General features: G+C 48.2%; 3 protein-coding genes across 5 annotated transcripts; all 3 read right to left on the bottom strand.

The window, feature by feature from the left end:
- Positions 1-123: 123 nt before the first annotated feature.
- LOC133163238 (electrogenic sodium bicarbonate cotransporter 1-like) lies at positions 124-13255 on the bottom strand. Of its 3 annotated transcripts, XM_061292945.1 has the most exons (27): positions 12971-13255; positions 11504-11577; positions 11000-11170; positions 9455-9587; positions 8411-8571; positions 8165-8344; positions 7905-8000; positions 7480-7556; positions 7257-7414; positions 7097-7184; positions 6636-6790; positions 6459-6575; positions 6216-6390; positions 5290-5423; positions 4608-4870; positions 4483-4535; positions 4230-4415; positions 4055-4168; positions 3708-3869; positions 3465-3643; positions 3330-3402; positions 2254-2322; positions 2013-2186; positions 1780-1944; positions 1586-1679; positions 1292-1365; positions 124-1213 (listed from the first exon to the last, which is right to left on the bottom strand). In XM_061292945.1, exons 1-26 carry the CDS (start codon positions 12985-12987, stop codon positions 1322-1324), a joined length of 3312 nt encoding a protein of 1103 aa, XP_061148929.1. In that variant the 5' UTR covers positions 12988-13255; the 3' UTR covers positions 124-1213; positions 1292-1321. The 3 variants fall into 3 exon arrangements, with proteins under 3 accessions (XP_061148929.1, XP_061148928.1, XP_061148927.1); XM_061292944.1 differs by lacking the exon at positions 7905-8000; XM_061292943.1 differs by lacking the exon at positions 7905-8000 and having other exon boundaries at positions 4483-4870.
- A 388-nt stretch (positions 13256-13643) lies between these two features.
- dck (deoxycytidine kinase) lies at positions 13644-16444 on the bottom strand. The gene is made up of 8 exons (XM_061293065.1): positions 16163-16444; positions 15818-15890; positions 15564-15679; positions 14668-14861; positions 14439-14586; positions 14255-14370; positions 13889-13988; positions 13644-13821 (listed from the first exon to the last, which is right to left on the bottom strand). Exons 1-8 carry the CDS (start codon positions 16331-16333, stop codon positions 13795-13797), a joined length of 945 nt encoding a protein of 314 aa, XP_061149049.1. The 5' UTR covers positions 16334-16444; the 3' UTR covers positions 13644-13794.
- Positions 16445-16704: 260 nt separating this feature from the next.
- On the bottom strand, positions 16705-22091 carry LOC133163316 (MOB kinase activator 1B). The gene is made up of 6 exons (XM_061293111.1): positions 21732-22091; positions 20392-20558; positions 19836-19929; positions 19534-19667; positions 18864-19027; positions 16705-18780 (listed from the first exon to the last, which is right to left on the bottom strand). The coding sequence occupies exons 1-6, from the start codon at positions 21743-21745 to the stop codon at positions 18703-18705; spliced, it is 651 nt and encodes a 216-aa protein (XP_061149095.1). The 5' UTR covers positions 21746-22091; the 3' UTR covers positions 16705-18702.
- Positions 22092-22326: the final 235 nt, after the last annotated feature.

The raw sequence follows: 22326 nt of genomic DNA, 5'->3' as shown, positions 1-22326 counted from the left end.
CAAAGACTGGTGGAGCAGAGCAACATACAAGGTGTGTGTGTGTGTGTGTGTGTGTGTGTGTGTGTGTGTATCAGGAGGCGGGGCGTGTGCATATACACCATAACACAGTCACTTCTTTACAAATATATTTAAGTGTTTTATTTTGTCATTCGAAAAATACACCAGCATAAAAAAAGGTTTCTTCTGTCTGCATTTTTTTCAATTATTATTGAGCCCATAAGGTGCACGTACAAAATGGCCTAAACTTCTTCACAAAAAAAAAGAAAGACATCCAAAAAAAAAAAAAGATCAACACGATTTTGATTTGAGTCTCGTGTCGAAAAAGCAGCTTGAACGTTTGCGTCACATTGGTTGTGTGCATCGCGCTTGCATAGATTGTCACCGCGTGGATTTTGCAAACACTGAGTCATGATTCCATAGAGTCACATTTGAAAGGATTACTCAAAATCTGTACTTTAAAATAAAATAAAATAAAAATCCCTCTAAATATTCAAACTAGAAAATTCAATTGAAGGGAGGAAGAGAGGACGGAAGGAGGGAAGATTTCAAAAAATGAAACAGATCAAAGTCAGTGTTGTGATCACCAACATAATTGCACGATGACAGACGTCTGGCACCTACGGAGAGAGAGAGAGAGAGAGAGAGAGAGAGAGAGATGGATGGGAGGGACGGAGGGAGGGAGGTAGAACTACATTCTTAGGAAGAAATCAGAGATGGAGGACGAGGCAGTCTACCATTCCAGATCTGCCTGTGAGATCAATACAATATAAAAATGTTGCCTGCTGGCATTCACTCTAAAAGCATAATTTAAAAAATAATTCATTTCATTGCTTAGTGGAAAATTTAAAAAAAAATTAGATTTACTTATTTAGATTGTTGTCTGCTTGAGTAGAATTTTTTTTTTTTAGTTCATTGGCCTATTTAATGGAATAAACAATCCAGACTGATGATGATTATAGGAATCACTTATCTTCTGTGCAATTAAAGAAAACTCGTACTGAATGTTGGATCAACGAAACTGCTCATAATAAAAAACAATATATAGATCCAGCCATTTGTCATTGGAAAGGAATCTTTAAAAATAGCACTGAGTAAAAAAAAAAAAAAAAAAGAATCTTTTCACAGGTCCGTTTCGGAGGACTTTTTCCAGAAGAAACGCTTGTCCTCCGCTGGGACGTCAGACGACGCTTTGGTGTAGGCGCCTCGCTCAAGGCTGCGGGCGGGCAGGGAGGACAAAACATTTTGGTGTGTGCGCGACAAAATGGAGAGGACCAAGTCCCAACTCACGTACTCGGCCACTGTGGACGACTGCAAGCGGTGCTCAGCACGGCGAATGTGTGTTAAGGAAATCCTGCGATGTGCTTCCTGCCGAGGGGGGCGGAGTCAACAACCTCACGTTAGCGTCAAAGTCACTTTGAACTGGAAGATGAGCCAATTTGCAATTTGGGCTTCAAATGGAAACGGACTAAACGCAGCCAAGCGGGTACTACACACTTCAAGAGGGGGGTGGGGGGGGGGGGGGGGGGGGACGAGCATGAAGCAACAAAAAGCCCCCGAAAAAAAGCCAAGCCTGGCTGGTACTCACTAGCCAAAGACTTCTGTCCCAACATGGGCTCCTGCTCCATCATCGGCATGGAGATTTTTATCGTGGGAATATTGTCGTGGAAGGGGTAGTCGGACTGGACCAGGAGGAGGAGGGGAGGGGGAGGGACACAACAACAACGTTAAAAACACCACATCTAGAGGAGCAGCACGGACGACACGGAAAACCAGACATACGTAATCGTTTTCAGAGTCGATGCTGCCTTTCTTCTTGTGCTTCTTCTTTTTCTCGTCCTCCTTCTTCTTCTTGTCCTTCTCGGGGATGACGTCGTCCAGGTAGCTCAGGTCGTGCTGGGAGAACACGTAGTCCATGGCCTTGCGCACGGCCACCAAGGCCAAGATCTGACGGAGGAAACGGCCAACCCTCGTGAGGCTTCGGGAGCGATGCGCCTCGGGACGGACGGGCTCACCATGACGGGGAAGATGATGGCGGCCACGGTGGATTTGAGCACCCACAGGAGGGCCAGGCATAAGGCCTGGATGAAGGTGAACAGGTGGATGCGGCGCTGGGGCACGTGGCGAAGGTAGATGAGGTCTGGCTGGTGCTTAGCCGGCATCAGCAGCAGCTGCAGACGATCCATGAACTGACACCAAAAAAGAAATGATTGGGAATTCATAATTCAATGGGATAAGATGACGTCAGCGACTCACCTGGACGCCGTTGAGCGAGGCCACGCCCATGTACAGGAAGACGCCATACAGCACGGGCATGGGAATGAACTACAAGAAAACACACACGGTCGATTTAACGCAACTGATGACCAAAACAGATGTCGCCATTTAAAAAAAAAAGATTATTTTTAGCGACGTAAAAATAGTCCGCAAGCAGCTTTTCTCGTAACGTTCTAGAATTACGCACGCGAATTTCCCAGAGAGTTGGAATCCAAAAGCAGTAAAAGCACGCGTATTTATAGACACTTTTTATTCGTTGACATTTCTTTTAAGTATCCCTAAAAATATCAGCAGTTTGACAAGTAATATCAGATGTTTCAAGAGTCTTGTTTGCAGACGAAAGAGCGATGCGAGTACGGCAGCCAGTGAGGGACAAACAATGCCAATTTAAACCGAAAGTTGATGGTTGAAATCAAACATAGGAACATTAATTTAAGAATATAAACTATGAATTTATCTGCAATTGAATGATTTATACATTTGTTATAATTCTACTTTCCCCAAGCCGTCCTGAATTATTCCCCTTACGGTAACGGGAGAGGCGATGTTAAGCCCTTCATAAAAACGTCCACCAGGGGGCGGAGTGATTCCAGCAACAACAGCTTTGACCGTAATGACAGATTGGAAATGTTAAGATTCCTAACAGGATGAACTTTTCGGAGGCAGCTGGGTTCGAGAGAGGACAGCACACAGTCCTAAAAAGAGCTTGAGAGCACAACTAATCCGTGGGACAATTTCACACAAATCTGGAGCCATTAACATTGAGATAGATCCTAATGGGCGTCGTGCATGCTTTAAGAGCCTCTCCAGTCCAAAACGCTGTTAACAATCTTGCCAGATTGAAATGATGAGTCCAAAGGGGCCCAGCAAGGCCTGAAGGTTAATGTCACGGCTTGAAAACTCGCTAATCGCGCTCCGTTTCGCAACACGTTACGTCCACCTGAGAGATTTCTAAAGGGATGAATAGTTTTGGGCCAAGAGGTGACAGCGGTTTGTCCTGAAATGAACTGACACTAAGCCACATTTGCGTGAGCAGAACTCTGGCGGGCGCTCACCTTGAGGACGGGGGCCATGAGGACGGAAAGTCCCGTCAGGATGAAAACCATGGTCCCGGTGACTCTTTGCTCCCTGGAACGGGCAAAAGAAAAATGAGGACGGATGGCTTTGGATGGCTGATGTGCTGACCCCACCTGACACCCAAGAACTTGGGCTGCTCTCCGGGCGCCGACGTCTCCGTCTCCATCTTGAGCGAGTCGATGTGGGCGATGGAGATGACGGTGGCGGCCACGTACCAGGGCAGGCCCATGAAGGAGCACACTATCATCAGCACCGCCACCCAGAAGAGGTCCAGGTGGTACCCGGCGCCTTTCTGCGGGACCAAAGCGCACCCAGTGGGTCAGAGGGCCGAGCCACGGCCCCGATTTGGACCTCACCTTGAGTTTGTGCTCTTTCCTGTTGACGATGACCGCCGTGATCTGCTGGTCCATGAAGATCAGGATGGTGACCAGCAGGGCGGGGAGGGCGGCGGCCAGGTACACCCACCACGGGTTGCCCCCGAAGGGACGGACGAACCAGCCTCGCGATGGACTGGTAGGCTGCGGACAAACAAGGAAAAGACAGTGTGAGAGGTGCCATGAGGACACCTGGAGGTTTTATTTTTTTTTTCCCCGCTTTAACCGGTTATTCCAGTGCCTCCTCAGTGACTTTGAACAAAGAGCCGAATCGGCGGGTCCGATGTGAACGAGCGCCGACAAAGATGGCCGCTGCCAAGTCCGTGTACCTTGAATTGGCTTGGCACGATGAGCTTGGGCGTGTCCACACCCACGAGAGCGTCCACGCCGCAGAAGAGCAGGATGGCGATGATGATGGCAAAGTCGCTGATCAGCTTCCTCACCTGGGAAAGAAGACAAAATGGCGTCGGTCGGGGGAACCCGTGGGCAAAAAACAAAAGTCACCTTGGTGGGGAAGAAGCGACTGGTCTTGAACTTCTTGAGCGCCATGGAGCAGGTGTAGGTGCCGAAGAACAAGATGAAGGACATGAGGGTGATGTCAGGCACGTAGTCGCAGGCCTCGCCCACCAGACGCCCGCCGTAATTGAAGCACTGGTCGCGGGTGAGGGTCGCCCAGGTGGCGTTCTCCGACTGAAAAAAAAAAACACGCTTAGTATTGTTGCTGAGCCGGGAAAGGGCGGGGGCGTCGCCTGGGTACCAGGTCGGAACTGTTGGTCCAGCCGGCGGCCTCGTAGAGGTCCGTGGTGTTGCCTTGGAGACAGAAAAAAATGAAAAATAACAAAATCAGGTCAGCCACGGTAAAAAAGACAAATTTGCACTCACCGGGTTGGCAGGTGCAGTCGTACAATATGACAAGCTCGGCTCGGTAGTGCGCGTTGATGGGGTGGTGGTGCGCCAGCTTGATCATCTTCTTGAAGGCGTCGTAGATGAAGATGAAGCTGATGAGCGCCGAGAAGCCTTCCTCGGTGAAGCGCGTGAAGTACTTGACCAGGAAACTGGCGTCCGTCGCCACCAGCACCAGGCAGAACACGCCCGACCACAGCCCGATCCACAGGCGGAACTCCAGGTAGTCGAAGTTGTGGTCCCTGCTCGCGACACGACGCATATTTTTAGACGCTTTTCAATCAGAATGGAAATTGATCAAATTTGATATCAGCTAAAGAACTTTTGAAGTCCTGAAATGTATTTGTATTTATTTTCTAGAATGTATTTTCATTTTCAAATAACACTTATTTCTCAAAAGCTAATAAAACGGAATGTTTTCATTTCTGATTATTATTATTTTATTATTATTAACGTATCAAATGTTGCCCTTTATAAACTGCAACTTGTTTACTTTCAGGTGAGCAGTTATTCACCAATGACGTCAGAACAAATGAATCATTTATTATTCATCACGGAAGACGACAGGAAGGGGCGCGGCGGCATTTGGAAACCCGAGAGGGGGGGTGGGGGGGTGATGCAATTATGGCCGCTCGCCACGGCAACCGAGCTGCAAACTGACTTGCTGAAGTTGAAGAGGAGCCGCTCGAAGACCAGAACGGGTCCGGTGCTGCTGAGGATGGTGAGCGGCTGACCCGCCAGCAGGCAGAAGACGCAGCCCGTCAGAGCCGTGCCCAGGAAGCTCTCCAGCACGCCCTGTCACATGACACAAACGTGACTCCATTTTCGGGGTTGCTCACTCAACAGGAAGTTCTTTTCCTCCCACACGCACGCACGCACGTAGGCACACATGCCATGCCGCTGGGCCGGCCAATCAGGACAGGCCTGTTTGCAATTCCCTTCCACTCAACAGCTGCCCGCAGGATTGACACTTTGGAGCCTCAGGTGCGTTTGGGGGCGCACGGCAAGTTGGGGATTCCCTCCGAAAGTGCGTGTGCTCAGGTGTGTGTGTGTGTGCGCGTAGAGGTCAGTGGAGACGCACGGCCATGAGCGAGTAATCTGGATCTGCGGGTATTTACAGCCAGCGCAAATCCCTCCATCGCATGGCGAGCCGCAAAACACTGTCAATGTGCACGTGCGTGTGTGCGCTCGTCAGCCATATTATATTTTTAAACATATACCGTAATTTTCGGACTATAAGTCGCACCGGAGTATAAGTCGCACCAGCCATAAAATGCCCAAAAAAGTGAAAAAAAAAAACATATATATAAGTCGCTCCTGAGTATAACTTGCCCCCCCACCCAAACTATGAAAAAAAAACGCGACTTATAGTCCGAAAATTACGGTATATTTAAAAAAAACAAAAATGACTTTTTAAAAAAGGTACCACGTGATCAAACTGAGTTTTATGCCGAGTCAGTCCTCCCAGGTCAAACACACAAAGCCTTTTTTGTGTCAACAGTCGGAGGAATAAAGCAAGAAAATATTTGAGTTGGCAGCCGGGAGGGAGGCCCACTTGCCGCACCGCTAACACACGAGCCTACCCACCTGCATGTTTTCAGTGGCGTCCCCCAGCAGCCCTCCGAAGGTGATGGCGTTGGTGACGGTGCCCAGGTAGATGAACAAGATGGTGGAGAGCGACTGGATGTGCAGCGCGTCGTAGAAATCGCTGGCGAAGAACGGCACCTTGCGCTTCACGTCCAGCACCAGGCCACCGCAGAACCTGACAAGTAAAAACGAATTAGAACAGAATATAGAAATACATTAAATCCTTCTACAATGGTCTCTTACTTTCTGGTGCACTGCAGCTCCTCGCCGACCTCGTGACCTCCACCCCCGCCTTGACCCCAGTCATGGGGGGCGTCTCCGTTCATGGGCGGGGGCTCCAAGCCGGAAAACTGGTTCTTTCTGGGGACCACACAATTCTTCTAATCGACTATTTTCATTGAACTCGAGTTGAGCGCCCACCTCTTGTCTGAGGACGGCAACGTCTTGGGCGGCTCTATTCTGATGTCGGGGTCCCACTCCCCGGGGGGCAGCACGATGACTTCGTCCAGGAACTCCTCGATGCCAGCCAGCAGGTCCTGCCGGTCCTTGGCCTTGTAAGCGATATCGTGGAACACCTGGCGGCGGTCCAACAAAACACACGTGCCGTCAGCGGGGGAAAAACATCGCGGCTCAGTCGGAGTCCAGGAAGGGGGGGGGGGGGGGGGGGGGCGAGCACACCAGGGCAATGGGGCTTGAACGTGCCTCTGGGGGTAAAGTTTAACTTTAGGAAATCCTGGAAAAGCGCTTCCTGTGCTGCCATGTTGACACAAGGTGCATTCTGGGAGGCCTGCGTGGGAACTTCACATTCCACGCAGCCGACGGACGGGCCCAACCACGACATGGCTCCTGAACTGTGAGAACATTTCGATTGAAGAACAAACCTCATCAGACATGAGGGTGGCGATGGCTCTTCCGATCTCGTGGTAGGACTTTGCTTTTCCTTTCGGGCCCAGCAGCACAAAGAGGAACCTGCCGCACGGCACGCGGAACGCCGCGTTAGCATTAGCACGCCAGCGGCAGGCGAGCTTCCGACGTCCGTACCTGGTGGGCACCGGAACCTCGGTGAGCGCCCCCAGCATGACGGCTTGCTGCAGGCGGACGAACGCCACGAACGGCGTCTCCAGGAAGTCCACCTCGCCCACCAGCACGTTGGAGGCTTCGGCGTCGCGGGGAAGCTTCTTCATGAACTTGTTTTTCAGCTGAGGGCCGGGAACGTCAAATGAGATCACGCGGAGGCCGGACGCCGACGACGGCAACACGCTACCTGATCCTTCTCCGGCTTGTCCGAGAAGTCGCTCAGGCTGTTGGAGGTCAGATTGCGACGGGCCGTGGTGGGACTACCTGCGGGGGAAGCCGCCGCGGCGCCTGTTAGCATCCCCACCAAAAGCGGCGCATTAAGAGAAAGCAAAGAAGCGGCAAAGCGGATGACCCGGGCTAAAAGAAGCCAGGATTAAAGCCACGCCAGGCGCTCGTTCACGCGTGGCCAACTTCTGGCCAATGCCTTCAATGAGCGTTGTTAAACTTCAGACGATAGTCAGGATTAGAGATGCTGCCAAAATCAGTTTGATGAAAATCTCCAAATTCCTCCTAATTGTCCGTGGCCATGCCAAGGAGCGCTCCAGTTCACTCTTTGGTCACCGTATTGGATCTTGGAAAGAGAACAAGCGGTTCCTCCTTGACCTCACTTACAGAGGTAGCCCATGCTGGCGCTCCTCAAGACCTCGCAGGAGTCTTCGGGCTCGTGCGGAGACAAACAAGGCACCGGCTGCTCGTTGAGGTTGCGTGCTTTGACGCCCCCGACGGCCCAAAAGGAGAAAGCGGAAAGGAAGGAAGGAAGGAAGGAAGGAAGGGAGGGAGGAAAGGAAGTCATTAGTGGAAAGATGAACGGAATTGTCAAGAATTGAAAGTTTCGGAAAAAGTGGCCAAGACTTCTTTTTGGGTTGGCATACCGTTCTCCTGGCTGGAAAAGAGCCGGCTGGCGCTGGAGACGCTTTTGCCGATGTCGGCGAGCGAGCGTAAATTGGACTTCTTGGTCTGGTGGCGATGCTTGCGCAGCAACGTGTACATGACCCGCTCCTTCAACTCCGCCTTCAGCTGGCCGCTCCCGATCTGGTCGTCCGTCACCATCTCTGCGAAAGGGAGGTCATTGGGGTCGGCGCCGGTGGGGTTGAGGAGGCAAGGGGGAGGGGACGTACCGACGACTTGCGGCAGCGTGGCGGCGTCCAGATCCAGCAAGATGGTGCCCTTCTCGATGCAGGTCTTGAGCTCCATCAGGCTGTGCAGGGACAGCGTGGCCACGTGCGGCTTGCTCCAGCGCTCGCCGCCCTTCTCCACCTTCTCCTCGAACTTGATCCATCTGGACCGACGGCGAGCAACTTTCGGTTAATCTGGCCTCAGATGTCAGCTACACAAAAGAGGCCCATGCGTTTCCCCGCCGGGCGTCGGGTTGCGCTCGGCAACGGTTGCCCAGGTGGGGAGCTCGCCCGACCAGCTTTTTCTGCTGTGAAACTTTGGAGGCATCTCTTTTCATTCCCCAGCGTCAAACTTTACCGTATTTTCCGGACTATAAGGCGCACCTAAAAACCTAAAATTTTCTCAAAAGCCGCCTTATAGTCCGGTGCGCCTTATATATGGACTAAATTCCTAAATTTAAACTGGCCCGAAGCATTGTGTCATGAAATCAATCATAAGTGGCCTGCTGAAGACTATGAATCATGAATCAAAAAGACTATGGATCATTATTTTGTGACTATAAAGTCATTTGTTGCGTCTGAAGTTGAAATAAAAAAAGATAAAATGGAGAATGATTTGATTTGGATTCAAAATCTGACATGATGCATTAATGGTGCGCCTTATAGTCTGGAAAATACGGTAATTAATTGAATAGCTCTTTTTAAAAGATCTTTTTAATTGAATCACTCTTGATTCCTCAGCATCAAATCGAATTTCATTTGAAATTTTAATTTAATCAAATAGATTTAAGTAGAGCTGAAGCAATTGAATCAATGCGTTGTGTTTTCTTGCAAACAATTAGCTGCTTCTTTTTTTTTTTTTTCTTCTTCTTTCACAAGAACAGCGTGTGAGCATATTTGCCACCTCTGGGAGTTTCTGCCTTTTCCCGCTCCCACGGGGCAGGTACTACCGGTATTCATCTGATAAGAGCCCAGCGCCATTCAACACGCTACGATAATTCATTAAGAGTTTTGGAAGCCGGCCCGAAAAACAAAAAAGCCTTTTACCTGGCGGTCTCCTTCCACTCAATCTCCTGCCCGTCCACCGACAGCAGCTCGTCCAGCTCGGTGAAGAGCTGAGGAGGAGGGCGGGCGTCGTCTTCTTCGCCCAGGATAAAGCGGATTCTCTCCGCCGGCGAAACTAAACACACATGAGCTCAAATGAGTCCCGAGACATTTGAAAAAATGAAATAGAATAAAAAGATAAAGAAAGGAGATGTTGTGCATAACTCTGACGCCTGACGTCATGAGATGCCCCCCCCCCCCCTCCACTTCCTGGTTTCGTTTCCGCCAGACTAAATGAAAACGTAGGAGGGGACCACATTTGACTGTGCTGGTATTTTTCCTCACAGTCGTGAAAAAAAAAAAAAGATACAAATGATGTCAGACATTGGCCGCTGTTCTCATTCCAAACGTGGACGGCGACTATTTGAAAGGCCGGCTAGCTAAAGTGACTCCTTTGGAAGGTTTTGAATTTGTGACTACATTTAAACACACCAATCAGGAACCGCTCTTGTCCTGCCACGCTGCGAGGAACCGTTGACTTTCTTCCAGGAAAGCCATCTGACGCCAAGAAGGCCGTGTCTCAATCACGTGCCGCCTTTTGTCCTTGGCGTCCATTGATTAGAGGTTAACCCCCGACTCGTCGAATGACGCGGCAGCACGAGGATTAGCCCGAGGAGCCACTCTACTGGGAAAGTTACACAACAGCTGACTGGCCAGAAGCTCCAAATTGATCTTGTAATCCCAACTTTTGTGCTTAATTTAGCAGAGCTCATGTCACAAATAAAAACCAAGGAACAATTCAAGCCTGTTCCAACTCCACGCGGGTTTCCTCTTCTTTGGAGAACAAAAGAACCTTTGAGACAAGACCCTGAAGATAAAGCAAGACAAAGAGGCTTCTTTGTGAAGCGGACCGAGTCATCCACGCTTATCTGCTCCGTGGCCATCTCACGTAGCATGAGATGAAATAATAAATAAAATAGGAAGGTGGCAAGCAAAGGACGTGACCCCGGAAAAGTGAAAATCAAAAGAGGACAAACTTGATGGAGGAGTTGATTATCACGTGCTCATTTGTTTGCCATTTTGAAATTCCGGCTTTGGGCACTTGTCATCTGCCCAAACTTGCTTCTCTCACTCACATTTTCAGCGCCATTTTTTTTTTTCTTCAAACAAACACTTCCTGCATATTTAGTGGCCCCAAAAAGTACCCAAACTTCCTGCTGTAGAGATGCTATGGCGGATGTTTGGTCACCATGGCAACAAGCATCAGTTAAGCGTTTATCCGCAGAAGCGAACAATGTCATTTCCTGTCAAAGAAGACGCTTTTGGAAATAACACCAAAAACAAATGCATATCTTGTCAATCTCGTCAATGTCAGATTAAGGCATCCCGCTAAGCCTCGGCCAAGACTGACGACATCTGCTGCGCGCTGACGACAAATCTCCGAGCTTGTCGCACGTCGCTATCTTGATTTCTATTGGTCGGAGATTTTCTTTTCGGGTGAGGACTATCTCAATATTCAAAAAATAAATAAAAGGTAGCGGGACTCACTGAGCGGTTTGAGGAGACTGGCGCCGTCGGGGATGTCGCCGTCCGACTTGTAGCCCTCGGCGCCGTGCTCGCCGCGCTCTCGCCTCTCCTTGTGGCTGGACTTGCGGCGGTGGCGTCTGCGGCGGTGGTAGCTCTTGGGAACGTGCACGCCGATGTAGACCGTGTGGTGACCTGCCCACACGACATCACACTGGGGGATAAGTCGAAATATTCGAAATACCGTAATTTTCGGACTATAAGTCGCGTTTTTTTTCATCGTTTGGGTGGGGGGGCGACTTATATACATATATATGTTTTTTTTCACTTTTTTCGGCATTTTATGGCTGGTGCGACTTATACTCCGGTGCGACTTATAGTCCGAAAATTACGGTAATCAAATATCCTCTCCGGCAACATTTCAGCCGTTCTGAAAGATGACACGGTTACGCGGCCGAGTGCAAATACGACCCAAACTTCCTGGTGGTGCGGGGGGGGGGGGGGGGGGGAACCACACCGACGGCTCACCTTCCACTTCCTCTTCGTCGCACACGTGCTTGACGAAAGACGCCCCTCGGTCCAGGACGGCCTCGTCCTCCACTCTGCAGGAGGCGTAAAAATAAACACACACCTGTCATTTTGTGCCAATATTGTCCCAGTTCAAACATCAAATAGAACAATTGAATGAAATGGGCCCATTTCTTGCTCCAATTCCAACCACTGGCATGTTTTGAATGTGCTGGCGGCGGTGAATCCACATTCTTCTTTCCGGGCCCGAGGCATTCCCTAAGCATCTTGATGTATTCTTGGAGGCCTGTTGTTTCCTCCTGGATAGCGCCTGTGTCGTCCTTGGCCCCTCTCTTTTTCCGCTTACTGTGCGGCCTCAGGATGCTAGACATGGGGAGGACTGCCCCCCCCAACTAGCATCACGCTAGTTGAGCAGAGTCTTGTAATCAAACTCAGGAAGGAGACAGTGCATCCCCTTGGGACAGGGAGGGGAGCCCAACTTTAGGAGTGTGTGTGTGTAGCGATGGGATACCCCCCCCCCCGCAATCAGAGAAAGTGCAGGACCCTCAGGGCAAGCGGAGGCTCGGGTTCCAGCCGTGAGATGGCAAAGATCTGGTGGCGGACCGGCCAGAATTACCGGAACGGGTCGGAAACACACATGGAGGAAAAAACACACGCTCGTATGCGGAAAAACACGCACAGACCCATGGGAAAAACACACACACACACATATGCCCTTCTCACATAGTGTCCTTTCACTCACACACAGTCGGTGCTTGAAAGCATAATACGGATAAGATCCGACAAGAGTGCGCAAATCTTACTATGATCTTATCTCAATGCTCTATGACCTCTTCCGCATCAGTCCGGTTCTTCCTCCTCATCCTCATCCTCATTCTCAGACATGGCATGACACAGACAAGCAGCACCCAGTTAATATCACTTCACTTTTGATTGACACGCCAGAGAGATTATTCAGGTCACAGCTGGAGCCGTTCTTAATATTTGGACCCTAACACTAAAACTAGTGGTTTGCACGCGCTAGTAATTACGTGCAATTGGATCATGTTACTAGTAGTACAAGTAGCACGCAACTAGTGCATGGAGCGTTTCACCTCACTAATAACGGATTTGGTGCTTATCTCTGTTCTAACTAGTAGGCCCACGACTAGCCACTAATCATCTCGGTTTTTACTAGAAATAGTGAAACGGCACATTGAGCAATTTGTTTGAAAGCAACACGTGGGAGAAAGTGAGGAAAAGTGACGCTCTCCCCCCCCGTCACTTGCGGGGGGGGGGGGGGGGTCATCGTCGTGCGTGCCTCGGGCGGGTTTCGTGCGCGCTCTTCCCCGATTCCCTTGCGCCTTAATGCACGCTGACAGCCAGCTCATGCAAACCGGATTAGCGACACCTTTAAAAACGTGTCATCGTTACCAACATGCAGAGAAAATTAAAAGAAAGTTGGTGGAGAAGTTGTTGCGGACTTACTTTTTCTCCGAACTCATGGTCGCGTCTTCTTCTTCTTCTTACTTTGGCAGTTGACGACGAGCCGACTTGTAGCCAGCCGAACGAACGGCGGCAGTGGGCCGCTTTGGAAAGCGCGTCCCAGCCGATCTGGTTGGCGGTGCACGGTCGGGTGGAGGAAGCGTATCACAGGTGAGGTCCAGGTGCCATTGCGGTCGGCTGAAGCCCAAAAGCACCCAGAATAGTGTCGGCCGCGTGTCTTGGACTGCTGGTGTCTCCTTTGGACACGCTTAAGTGTCATCCCTCCTCCTCAGTGACGTCAGTCAGATGGGGGCGGCTTCCCTGAGTCACTCCCCCACCTTTGCACGCACATGCGCGAACACGCGCAGGTACACCTCGGTCAATATTTGAAAAGCTTTTCCTATTATAATAACAAATAACTATTACACAACAATTATTTACAAGTCGCTTCCAAGAAACCAAGAACATTTTTCAACCCGTTTGACACATCAGGCCATTTAAAAAAAAATGTAAATGTACAAATAGAATGCATCAAGGGAGAATTGGATCGTCTCTTTTACTTTAATTCATTTGCAATATTATAGAATTACTAAAGACATCATAAAAGTCAATGTACTGCTATATCAGGAAGACTGGCGCCCTCTGCTGGACCGAGATTTAAATCAAGGAAACAACACCTGGTCGTATAAGTTTATTTCAGGCTGTGAGCCACACACATAATTATAAATATATACACAAGTGGTTAAAAAAAAATAGTCACTGCAGCGGCATTTCATCATAAAAACATTATTAAGAGTTAGATTCCTCCCTTGTTTGCAGCTGCTTCCTCACAAGGTACTCAGGAACTCTTTCACCTAGAACAGTTTGGACTGTCAATTAGAGTGAACAGAAATGTACGATGTGATTTTTGTCGTTAATTACCTTCTCCATCATGTCGGCGCTCTTGCTCTTGTTGCCTTTGAACTCTTCGGTGGCATCCAGCGTCAGCACCGGCACGTTGGCCAGATACTCAAAGTCCGTCCTGCGTGACAAGCGGGGTTCAGGTTGGCCCAGTTACTTGTTCAGAAATACTGACACAGTTGTGCTGAGAAGGTAACATATCCCAGCAGAATTTGTGAAGTGGTGGAAAACACCTAAACGTGAAAATGCAGATCACATGGGATCTTCTGCATCTTCCCTGGGGCTTCCTTCATGAAAGGCGCCCTCTCACCGGGAGACGCAAATGGGAACGCACGAGGCGAGCGCGGGCCCCATGGTGTAAACATGGGGGGGGGGGCGGATTCTCACGTCATGGTCTTGTGCTGCAGCCAGCTTTCGTGCTTGACGTGGAGTTTCTCCAGATACTCCAGAGGAATTTCCTGCTCTTCCTTGCGGCCGCGCAGGTGCAGCCTCTCCAAGCACTTCTACAACGAGGGGAGACAAAAAAACGTGAGTCGGAAGAATTGTTTCGACGTGGGAGCCGGCGACACACCTCCGGGGGCACCCTCAGGTAGATGATGCCGTCCAGCTCGATGTGCCGGCCAAACTGGCTGTGCAGCCAGCCGTGCCAGTCCTGGTAAATGGCCCACTCGGTGTCGTTCAGGCACTCGTTCTCGTAGAGGTTGGCGGCAAAGATGTACCTGACGAGCGGCGGTCATTCTTTTTAGCGTAAAAGTGATTCGGATGAATCGCGGAGGAGCTCGACGGATGCCGCGCCGTACCTGTCGCTGTAGATGGAGCGCTCAAAGAACTGCACGGGGTTCTCGGCCTCCCGCAGCTTGCCGTTGGCCGAGCAGATCTGGGCGCGCACGCGGCTGATGCAGGCGTAGCTCTGGAAGGTGTACGCCCAACGCTCCGGCTTGTCGTACATCATCTTCAGCACGTTGCCGCCGCTGCGCTGCGATGACGTCAGGTCCTGTTTTTTGATCAATCACTACTTTAACTCAAAATGGCTGGAAGAAACTGTCAGTTCATTATTCATTATTGTAACAGGCAAATGGAGTATGCTAAAATAGAATTGCATGTTTTAACTGCCGTTACTAATTTACAAGGGAACATTTTTTGCAAATAGAATTGGAAATGGTCAAGAAAAATATGGGCAAGTGTGTCTGCTTTAAATGAGGCTCGTCGCCTTTGGAATGTTGAACCAGCGGTTCCCTGCGGACATGCGGACGGACGGCAGCTGCACTCTAAATACAGATGAAGACGCTCCCAGTTATGCTCATGCACAGATTGAATGGCGTGACCATTTGATGTCATATCCTAGCTATGTCCATGTCTTGTAATACGTCAAAGTTTGGAATTATGCCACAGCAACTGTTTTGGGGGTGGGGCATCTCTGCAACGTCCATTTGGCTGAAATGCGTGTAAAAGTAGTGCCATGCTGCATCGACATTACATTTGAGTGTTCAACTATACTGCTAATGTTAAATCCTCCTTTTATACACTAAACTTCAACTTGGAACTCTAGCATGGCCTTGGAGGCTGTATGCAACAGTCTGCCAGTGTAAGTGAGTTCCCCAGAGCCTTGAGCCCCCCCCTAAAGATTTGGTCTTGCGGACAAAAGGGCTGCAAAAGACTAAATCTGCAAGTCGCGAATATGTGGGGGAATACAGACCTCAAAGTCGCTGCCGCTCGTTTGCACATTGCACCACCTGGCGACGGGCTCGGGTACTACCTCCCAGTCGGCGCACTCCTGCTCCAGTAGGCGGACGAAGGTTGACTTTCCAGCCGCTTGAAATAAAAACAAAAAACGTCACTTTGTAAAAACACGTTAGCTATGTTGCCGCTGTTGTAACTTGCATTGTGGAGCATTGGCGCCATTTATCATCATAAGTCAACAACACATTTGTTCAATGAATTTGCACTCACCGATATTGCCCTCAATGGCAATCCGCTTGATCGTCTTCTCCATGGAGTCATTCATGAGATCGGAGCGCGGCCTCTTCGGGGTGAAAGACATGTTTTCAGTCGCGATGAAAATCGAGCGAGCGGAGTCGAGGCGGGATAACAAGAGGCGGGCGTTTGACATTTGACAAGTTTGGCGGGTTATAACGCAACGAACAACAACCCGGAAGTGCTAGATCGACAAACCAGAGATGTTCCGGGAAGCTTGTTGACGCCAAGCGAAAATAGCTTCTTTTAAATTGTCATTGCCATTGATAACCAGCTACAGATGACTGCATATACATTACCACCTACTACTACGACTTTTACCTTTCCATGCTGAAAGTTGCTGTAGTTTTTTGATGAAGTATTAAGATTTAGTAGGCGAGAAAAACGGCATCTCCAGCTAAACATCTTTGGCGTCCCCGCTTCCGCCCAAGAAGGATCAACGAAATTAAATTTAAACTTCCCAACAGAAGCTAATACGTTCCTAAACTGCATCCTTGTGTATTATAAAATGGTATGAATATACAAATACTCTGACAATTATTCTTAGATACGACAGCACATGGTAAACGATGTAGGAAAGTTTTGCTACGGCAAAGTGTCGTCACTTCCTCCAACGCCTAAGCAAACAGAATAACGATTTTTTTTTCCAGAAACATTGTGAACTATAGCATAATACATAACGCAAATGTATATCTTGAAGTACTGATAATACTGTGATATTTATATATATATTACTAACAAATAAGACATGAGTCAAGAACAGTCGCACTTTTTTTCCCCGGCAAATATGTCGTCACTTCCGTTGCACACGCAACTTGACTAATGTTTTGGTAAATTTCGCTATTAATGTTAAAACAAAATAGTAATAGTCAACACCACCTTTATTTGCCTTGTAAACAGCAGAATTCACTCGAGCAGCATTGGAACATCCATACCGAGCTATTATGTACACACAGTTCCTCAAAGAATACAGCCGAGAGAGACAAGGAGGAGGAGGAGGAAAATGACGCACCAGGCTGGGAGATGCTTCCGGCTTTCTTAAAATGACCTTTTTTCCAAACAGTGCATGAGTGAACACATTCATAATCAGGAGCTAAGAAAACAACAAAAGCTAGCAAACACCATTTGAATATCCAAATGCCGCAAAAAAACAAAATAAACCCTCCATGCTTGTTTTAAGTCCTCTTTAAGAGAGTTGAAGTACGAAGGAATATTAGAATATTAAAAGGGGAGGTTACAAGAAATAAGATGTTATATGTTTAAAAAATAAATCTGGCAGAGATACTTTGAAATATTGCAAGAGGAGGGAAAAGTAAGATTGCGAAGTTATTTTCCAAAATCTATTGATATATTAAATGTGGAAATAGTCATAACCTAATGTTGAATCTAATGGGAAAAAAAGTTGAAATATAAGGGAGGGTTACTATTATGAGGAAAAAGTTAAAATAATATAAATAAATATATTCATCGGGTATCATCAAATATTTTGTTGACTTAACATGTTCAATATTACACTTTTTGTACCATACAAATGACAACTCTGTTCTCATAAAAGAATATATTAACGGTACAAATTTATTATTAAATGACTATGGCGGTGTCTTCCCTCATATAACTCTCTAAAAATGACTTACAGCAATATTTCAACTTTTTTTCTACCTTATTTCTTGTAGTATCCTTTTGTTTTTCTGCAATATTCCTTCATAGACCTCATTATTTACATCTTGTGCGTTGTCGTATGACCTCTGGCAAACAGTTTATATATATATATATAAAAAAAAAAAGGCTCTCTCAAGACTAATTCAAAACAAACGCAAAGCCATTCTTTTCCAAATCTGAACGTCAAAGTAAAAAGCAACCATACCCAGCGTGAACATGACAACGGGTCGCCCACCCCCTCTTTGTTTTTTTGACGCCTCAATTCCTTTTGCATAGTAACACTTTTGAGAGCAGGAGATGCGCATGCAAAACTAAACAGCAAATATTTCGGTTGTGCCTCATGAGCAGAACAGGCAAACATTCAGTTTGGGGGAAGGGGAAAAAAAGACGATGAGTGAACGCAGCGTAGACATTCAGGCAAAAAGTCGGAGGGGGGGGGGGGGGGGGGGGACAACCTTACACCGAGGGAGGTGCAGTGAAGCCGCACCATTTTGCCCTTCGTTGTTCCTGCCTCCACTTTAACTGCACAATTTCAAGCCATCATTCTGGAGAATTATTATTTTTTATAGTACACCGGTTTTCTTCTTTAGGGTTACTTAATTGTAAATCACGTCTGCCGACATCGGGGCGGGTCGTGTCCGAAAAGGCACAGGCGAATCGATCCTATTTCTACCGTTAATGCCTCCGATGCAGGAATTTAAAAGGGCTCATGCAATGTCGTTTTACTTGATTCAATCCAGCCACCAGAGGTGAGCGCGGATTCAGAGTGTCGAATGTTTGTCAGATGTTTTGCGTGGATCTGGACCTGGGCGCAGGTCTCGCCGCGGTTGCCGGACCAGGCACTTGGGATGCGTTTCCTACTAGCGGAGAAAAGCAGCAAATAGAGAAAATAGTGGAATACTTTCTGCTCGGGGATTGGCGTCTCGGCACTATTTTTGTACGCCGCAAACCAACAAGCGTGGCACGAAGCGAGCAGTGTCTCTCTTCACTCCGCTCTCCTGATAAGATGGGAATCCCGGCGCGTTTAAAACCCATCCGGACCCGTTCCGCCGTGCCCGGGCCTCATTTAAAAACATTTCCCCAAATGGAAATATAGTTTCTACTGCATACGTACAGCCGAGGGGAGTTGAGGGGGAGGAAGGGGAGGAGGGTGTCAGTGCAAAACTAGAAGATCTTTTCAAAGATAAAAAGGACGACGGCGTTTATCTGTCCTTAGTGGTCAGCTTCTCGATCAGCTCCTGAAGCGGCGCCAGCTCTTTCCTGTCGATCAGGTTGAACTCCTGACAAGAGAGAGCTGGTCAGACGGAGACAGCGACACAGACAGGCGGACGGAGTAAGGCAACCTTCGCACTCATTTTGGTACCTGCACAAAGAAGATGAAGTGTTTGAAGGAGGTGTTGAGGTGGGCCTCCTCCTGCAGCTGCATGACCGAGTCAAAGTGCTGGTGGTAGATGTGCGCGTAGACGCGGAACAAACGCTTCAGGATGGTCTTGGCCACCGACATGAAGTTCCGCTTGAACGGGACGCCTAGACAAAACACATTTCATGACGGTGATGGACAGAATTCTTGATGTTCATCAAAACATGATTCTGGTGAAAATATCAAAACCAAACGAGAGCAGAAGTGGCTTCTCGTGGACAGGTGTGGGGGGGCGTGCGGTGTCGAGGAAGTGCGAGCGGCCGTGACTCACGCGGGTCACGATTGCGCGTCCTGTCACATGTTCGTGCCGAGCAAGTCACAGCTGCTCTGTGTGTGTGTGTGTGCGGGATTACGAAAGTGTTGCGACATGGGATGCAGCGCGTGCAGCAGCGCTGCCTTCTTGTCACCACCCTCAGATTCCATACGAAACACCAAAATGAAACATCTCACGAGTGGAGCGAGACACTTCCGTTTGACCTGGCTGCCGTCCAGATATTTGAGTTCCGATCCAACAAGCCCAGACGGCTTGGTGTCGGGAGTCATTTGAGCGTGAGGCAGAATTGACCGGCGAAATAATCTGCCGCCATTGTTATGGTCACTGTGAGAGGCGTACCGATCTTAGAAGGGAAAAGCGTTTCGTCGTCCAGCTGGTCCTGCACCCAGGTCATCAAGTAATCGATGTACTTGGGCGCCGAGCACTTGATGGGCTTCTTGATGTTGGTGCCGTCCGCCCAGTGATACTCGTACCTGTGGAAAAGAGCGGCGTGATCAACACTGCACTGAAAAAGGCTCAGCGGGAACTATTTCCGCCCCGAGGCTGTCGACAAAGGCGTCAGCATTTCGGGACGTGTCGGAGCGCATCAGAAACAAAGCCAAAAGCCAATGTGTGGGATGAGCTTTTCCACGTTGACTCACTTGGGGCCGGCAGACATGACAGGGCAGCTCTCCTCCGTGCAAAAGTCTGTGATGGTTCCGTACAGCATGTTGATCTGGTTGAAGAAGTCCACAGCTGGGAATGCAAAAAGAAACATCAAATAAATGCACAACTGATCTATAACTTGATTAAAATGCTTTGAAATGTTTGGTTCTGGGATTTGCGCTCCTACAAGGACAGCCCAAGTTGTCTTCCGACAAGCAGCTCCGGCCCAACGGGGCCTCTAACATGACAGAACTAAAGGCAGACAACAAAAGTCTCCCAGCAAACACAATTGCGTCTGTTTAATATTCACCCTGCCTTTTCCCTGCGTGACTGCTTGTGCTCTTGAGGGAGTGCCAAAACTCCGTCCGTCTTCATGTTGCTAAACGCCAAGCGCGGTGCAGTTTGCAATGGTTTAGTCTTTCTTTTAGCCTGGATAAAGGCCCCTCAAAATGAGCCCAGTTAAATGACGTCTTTATCCATCAATGGGAGCGAATGAACTACAATCCCGTCCCAACTCGCAAGGGTCCCCCAAAAGTGGGCTTTGGCGCTTACTGTTGACAGCGACCCACTCGTTGAGGTCTTCACCCTCGGGCAACATGACGGCCATGCGCAGGTTGCCGCTCCCTAGCGTGGCCTCGGCGTGTTTCAACAGCTCATACTGGTGCGAGCCCTCCGGGATGTTTTTCTTAGGCTTGAACGTCTTGGACGAGCTTCTTCCGCTGTGAGAGGAGAGACATGGAGAGGGATTCAGACAACAAATTCATTCATTTATATTTATCTGAGATTGATGTCAGATATTTATCTCGAGACATTTTTTTTATAATATGTATAGTTGGGAATTTTTTAGATTTAAAATTAATCCATTTTAAAATAATTTTAAATACAATTTAATATTTTTTTCCTCTAAATATTTGATCATTTTATAAGATCTTAATTTATTGGTAATATTTTGCTTGAAAATATCTGCGGAAAACAAATTGGGATTTGATTTGAGGCTGAATCTTCCCTAACGATAAGTCTTCATGAAAGTTGAACAAAAGTGCTGACAAAAAAAAAAAAAAAGCAGAACAGACAGGTCCGGCCGAGCAGAATGGGGCGGCGGTGGGGAACAGAGCGTCTTTGTGCCGCTAATGAGGTCGTTTGGAGCGGTCATCTTTCCCGTGGCCCCCATTAAACGACAGCAACTCATCGTGAGAGTCAGCACAGCAGGGAAGGACGCAAAGACGCCAACCGCACCAAAGGACCCGACCGACTCTTCTACTGCAAAGGCTTACGCAAAACAATCAAGTGTCCATAGGTCAAAAATAGCAACAATAAACAGTTTTCTCTTTCTCACACAGGCATAAACTAACTCTTATATGCACAAAAAATTATTTAATACACACAGAAGACTCACTTGCATTAAAAAAAACACAAACATTTCCTTATTTTAGCCTGGTTAACCCCCACCAGAAACTTTTAGTCCCAAGGTAGAGGACTGAAATTCCTCATTTCAATCAGAACTCACATTAAGTGGTCCGACTGGGTCACCAGTACAAATGTAATAAATAACTGATGAAAGCAACACATGATTTCCTTTTTAATACCTAATATTGAATATTTGGAGTTTTAGCCACTGACACTACTTCCGTCGAATGTACAGCCGCCTCGAGGCTTCCCCTATGCTTGCAATATTTTTATTATGATATTAATCAACATGACTTGATTGGAGATCGCAGTTGACATTTACGAGTGGCTTGTTATCCGGGAAATAGCCTTAGCCCGGAATATGCTACGGCTAGCACAGCTTCGGCTACCCTTCAGACACTGGCCAAGTATGCAAACTAAACACGCAAATAATCCGCAGTTTTGACAGCATACAGATGAATACACAAGATGACAAAACAACTTACAACAGAAAGCTCATGGTTCCTCCGGCGGCCTTTCTTTGTCTCTCTCGCAGCAAATAATAAGAATAAAAGAGAAGAGGAGGAGGAAGAGGAAGGATTGTTTGTGCAAGTCTCACAAGTCCTCGTCGCGACTTCTCGGCCTTTCTCGCGGTCCTCTCGCTCTCCTAAGGACAATTATTTACACGACGATGGCGGATGTATGCGTTGTATTCGTACACACAGAAAAATATCAAATTAATTTTTGCTGTTTTGCAAAAGAGAGGCTCCTCTACTGCCCTTCGTGACTGATGGTGACTGACTACGGAGGCACCCGGACAAGTCGACTGAACTGACGAACTGGCTTCACTTCTTCTTCGGATGCAAAAAGGCAGCGTTCGCTCCTGTGCTGCCACCTGGTGGACAATATGGCTCGCATTTTCACGAAACATGCATCATTTGATTCACTAGGCAAAAACATATTTTTCATTATTTAGAGAAATAAGCTTGGTATTGACTTTGTCAAAACATATTAATTAAAAAATTCTAGTCATATTATCAGAAAGGACGATAGATAGACAGAACTTTTAGTGCGGCGGGCGCTAGGACCGCGCAGCCTCCC

The sequence above is a fragment of the Syngnathus typhle genome, linkage group LG12, assembly GCF_033458585.1.
Source record: "Syngnathus typhle isolate RoL2023-S1 ecotype Sweden linkage group LG12, RoL_Styp_1.0, whole genome shotgun sequence".
NCBI lineage: Eukaryota > Metazoa > Chordata > Actinopteri > Syngnathiformes > Syngnathidae > Syngnathus > Syngnathus typhle.
Note: the sequence above shows the minus strand (reverse complement) of the source record. Positions and strands in the feature narration are given on the sequence as shown.

Bases quoted from the DNA above. Each gene is read 5' to 3' on its own strand.
- dck (XM_061293065.1), bottom strand. From the start codon at position 16,333: ATGCAGTTTAGGAACGTATTAGCTTCTGTTGGGAAGTTTAAATTTAAT. The intron at 14,371-14,438 runs GTGTGTCGCCGG...CCCTCGTTGTAG, and splicing joins ACCTGAGGGTGCCCCCGGAG to AAGTGCTTGGAGAGGCTGCA. The intron at 13,989-14,254 runs GTGAGAATCCGC...CTTGTCACGCAG, and splicing joins CTGCAGCACAAGACCATGAC to GACGGACTTTGAGTATCTGG.
- LOC133163316 (XM_061293111.1), bottom strand. The intron at 19,930-20,391 runs GTAAGCGCCAAA...TTGCATTCCCAG, and splicing joins CGAGTGGGTCGCTGTCAACA to CTGTGGACTTCTTCAACCAG. The intron at 19,028-19,533 runs GTACGCCTCTCA...TGTTTTGTCTAG, and splicing joins GCTTTTCCCTTCTAAGATCG to GCGTCCCGTTCAAGCGGAAC.
- LOC133163238 (XM_061292945.1), bottom strand. The intron at 8,001-8,164 runs GTATGCCAACCC...GGGGCGTCAAAG, and splicing joins CTTTTCCAGCCAGGAGAACG to CACGCAACCTCAACGAGCAG. The intron at 5,424-6,215 runs GTGGGTAGGCTC...GTCATGTGACAG, and splicing joins ACGCCACTGAAAACATGCAG to GGCGTGCTGGAGAGCTTCCT.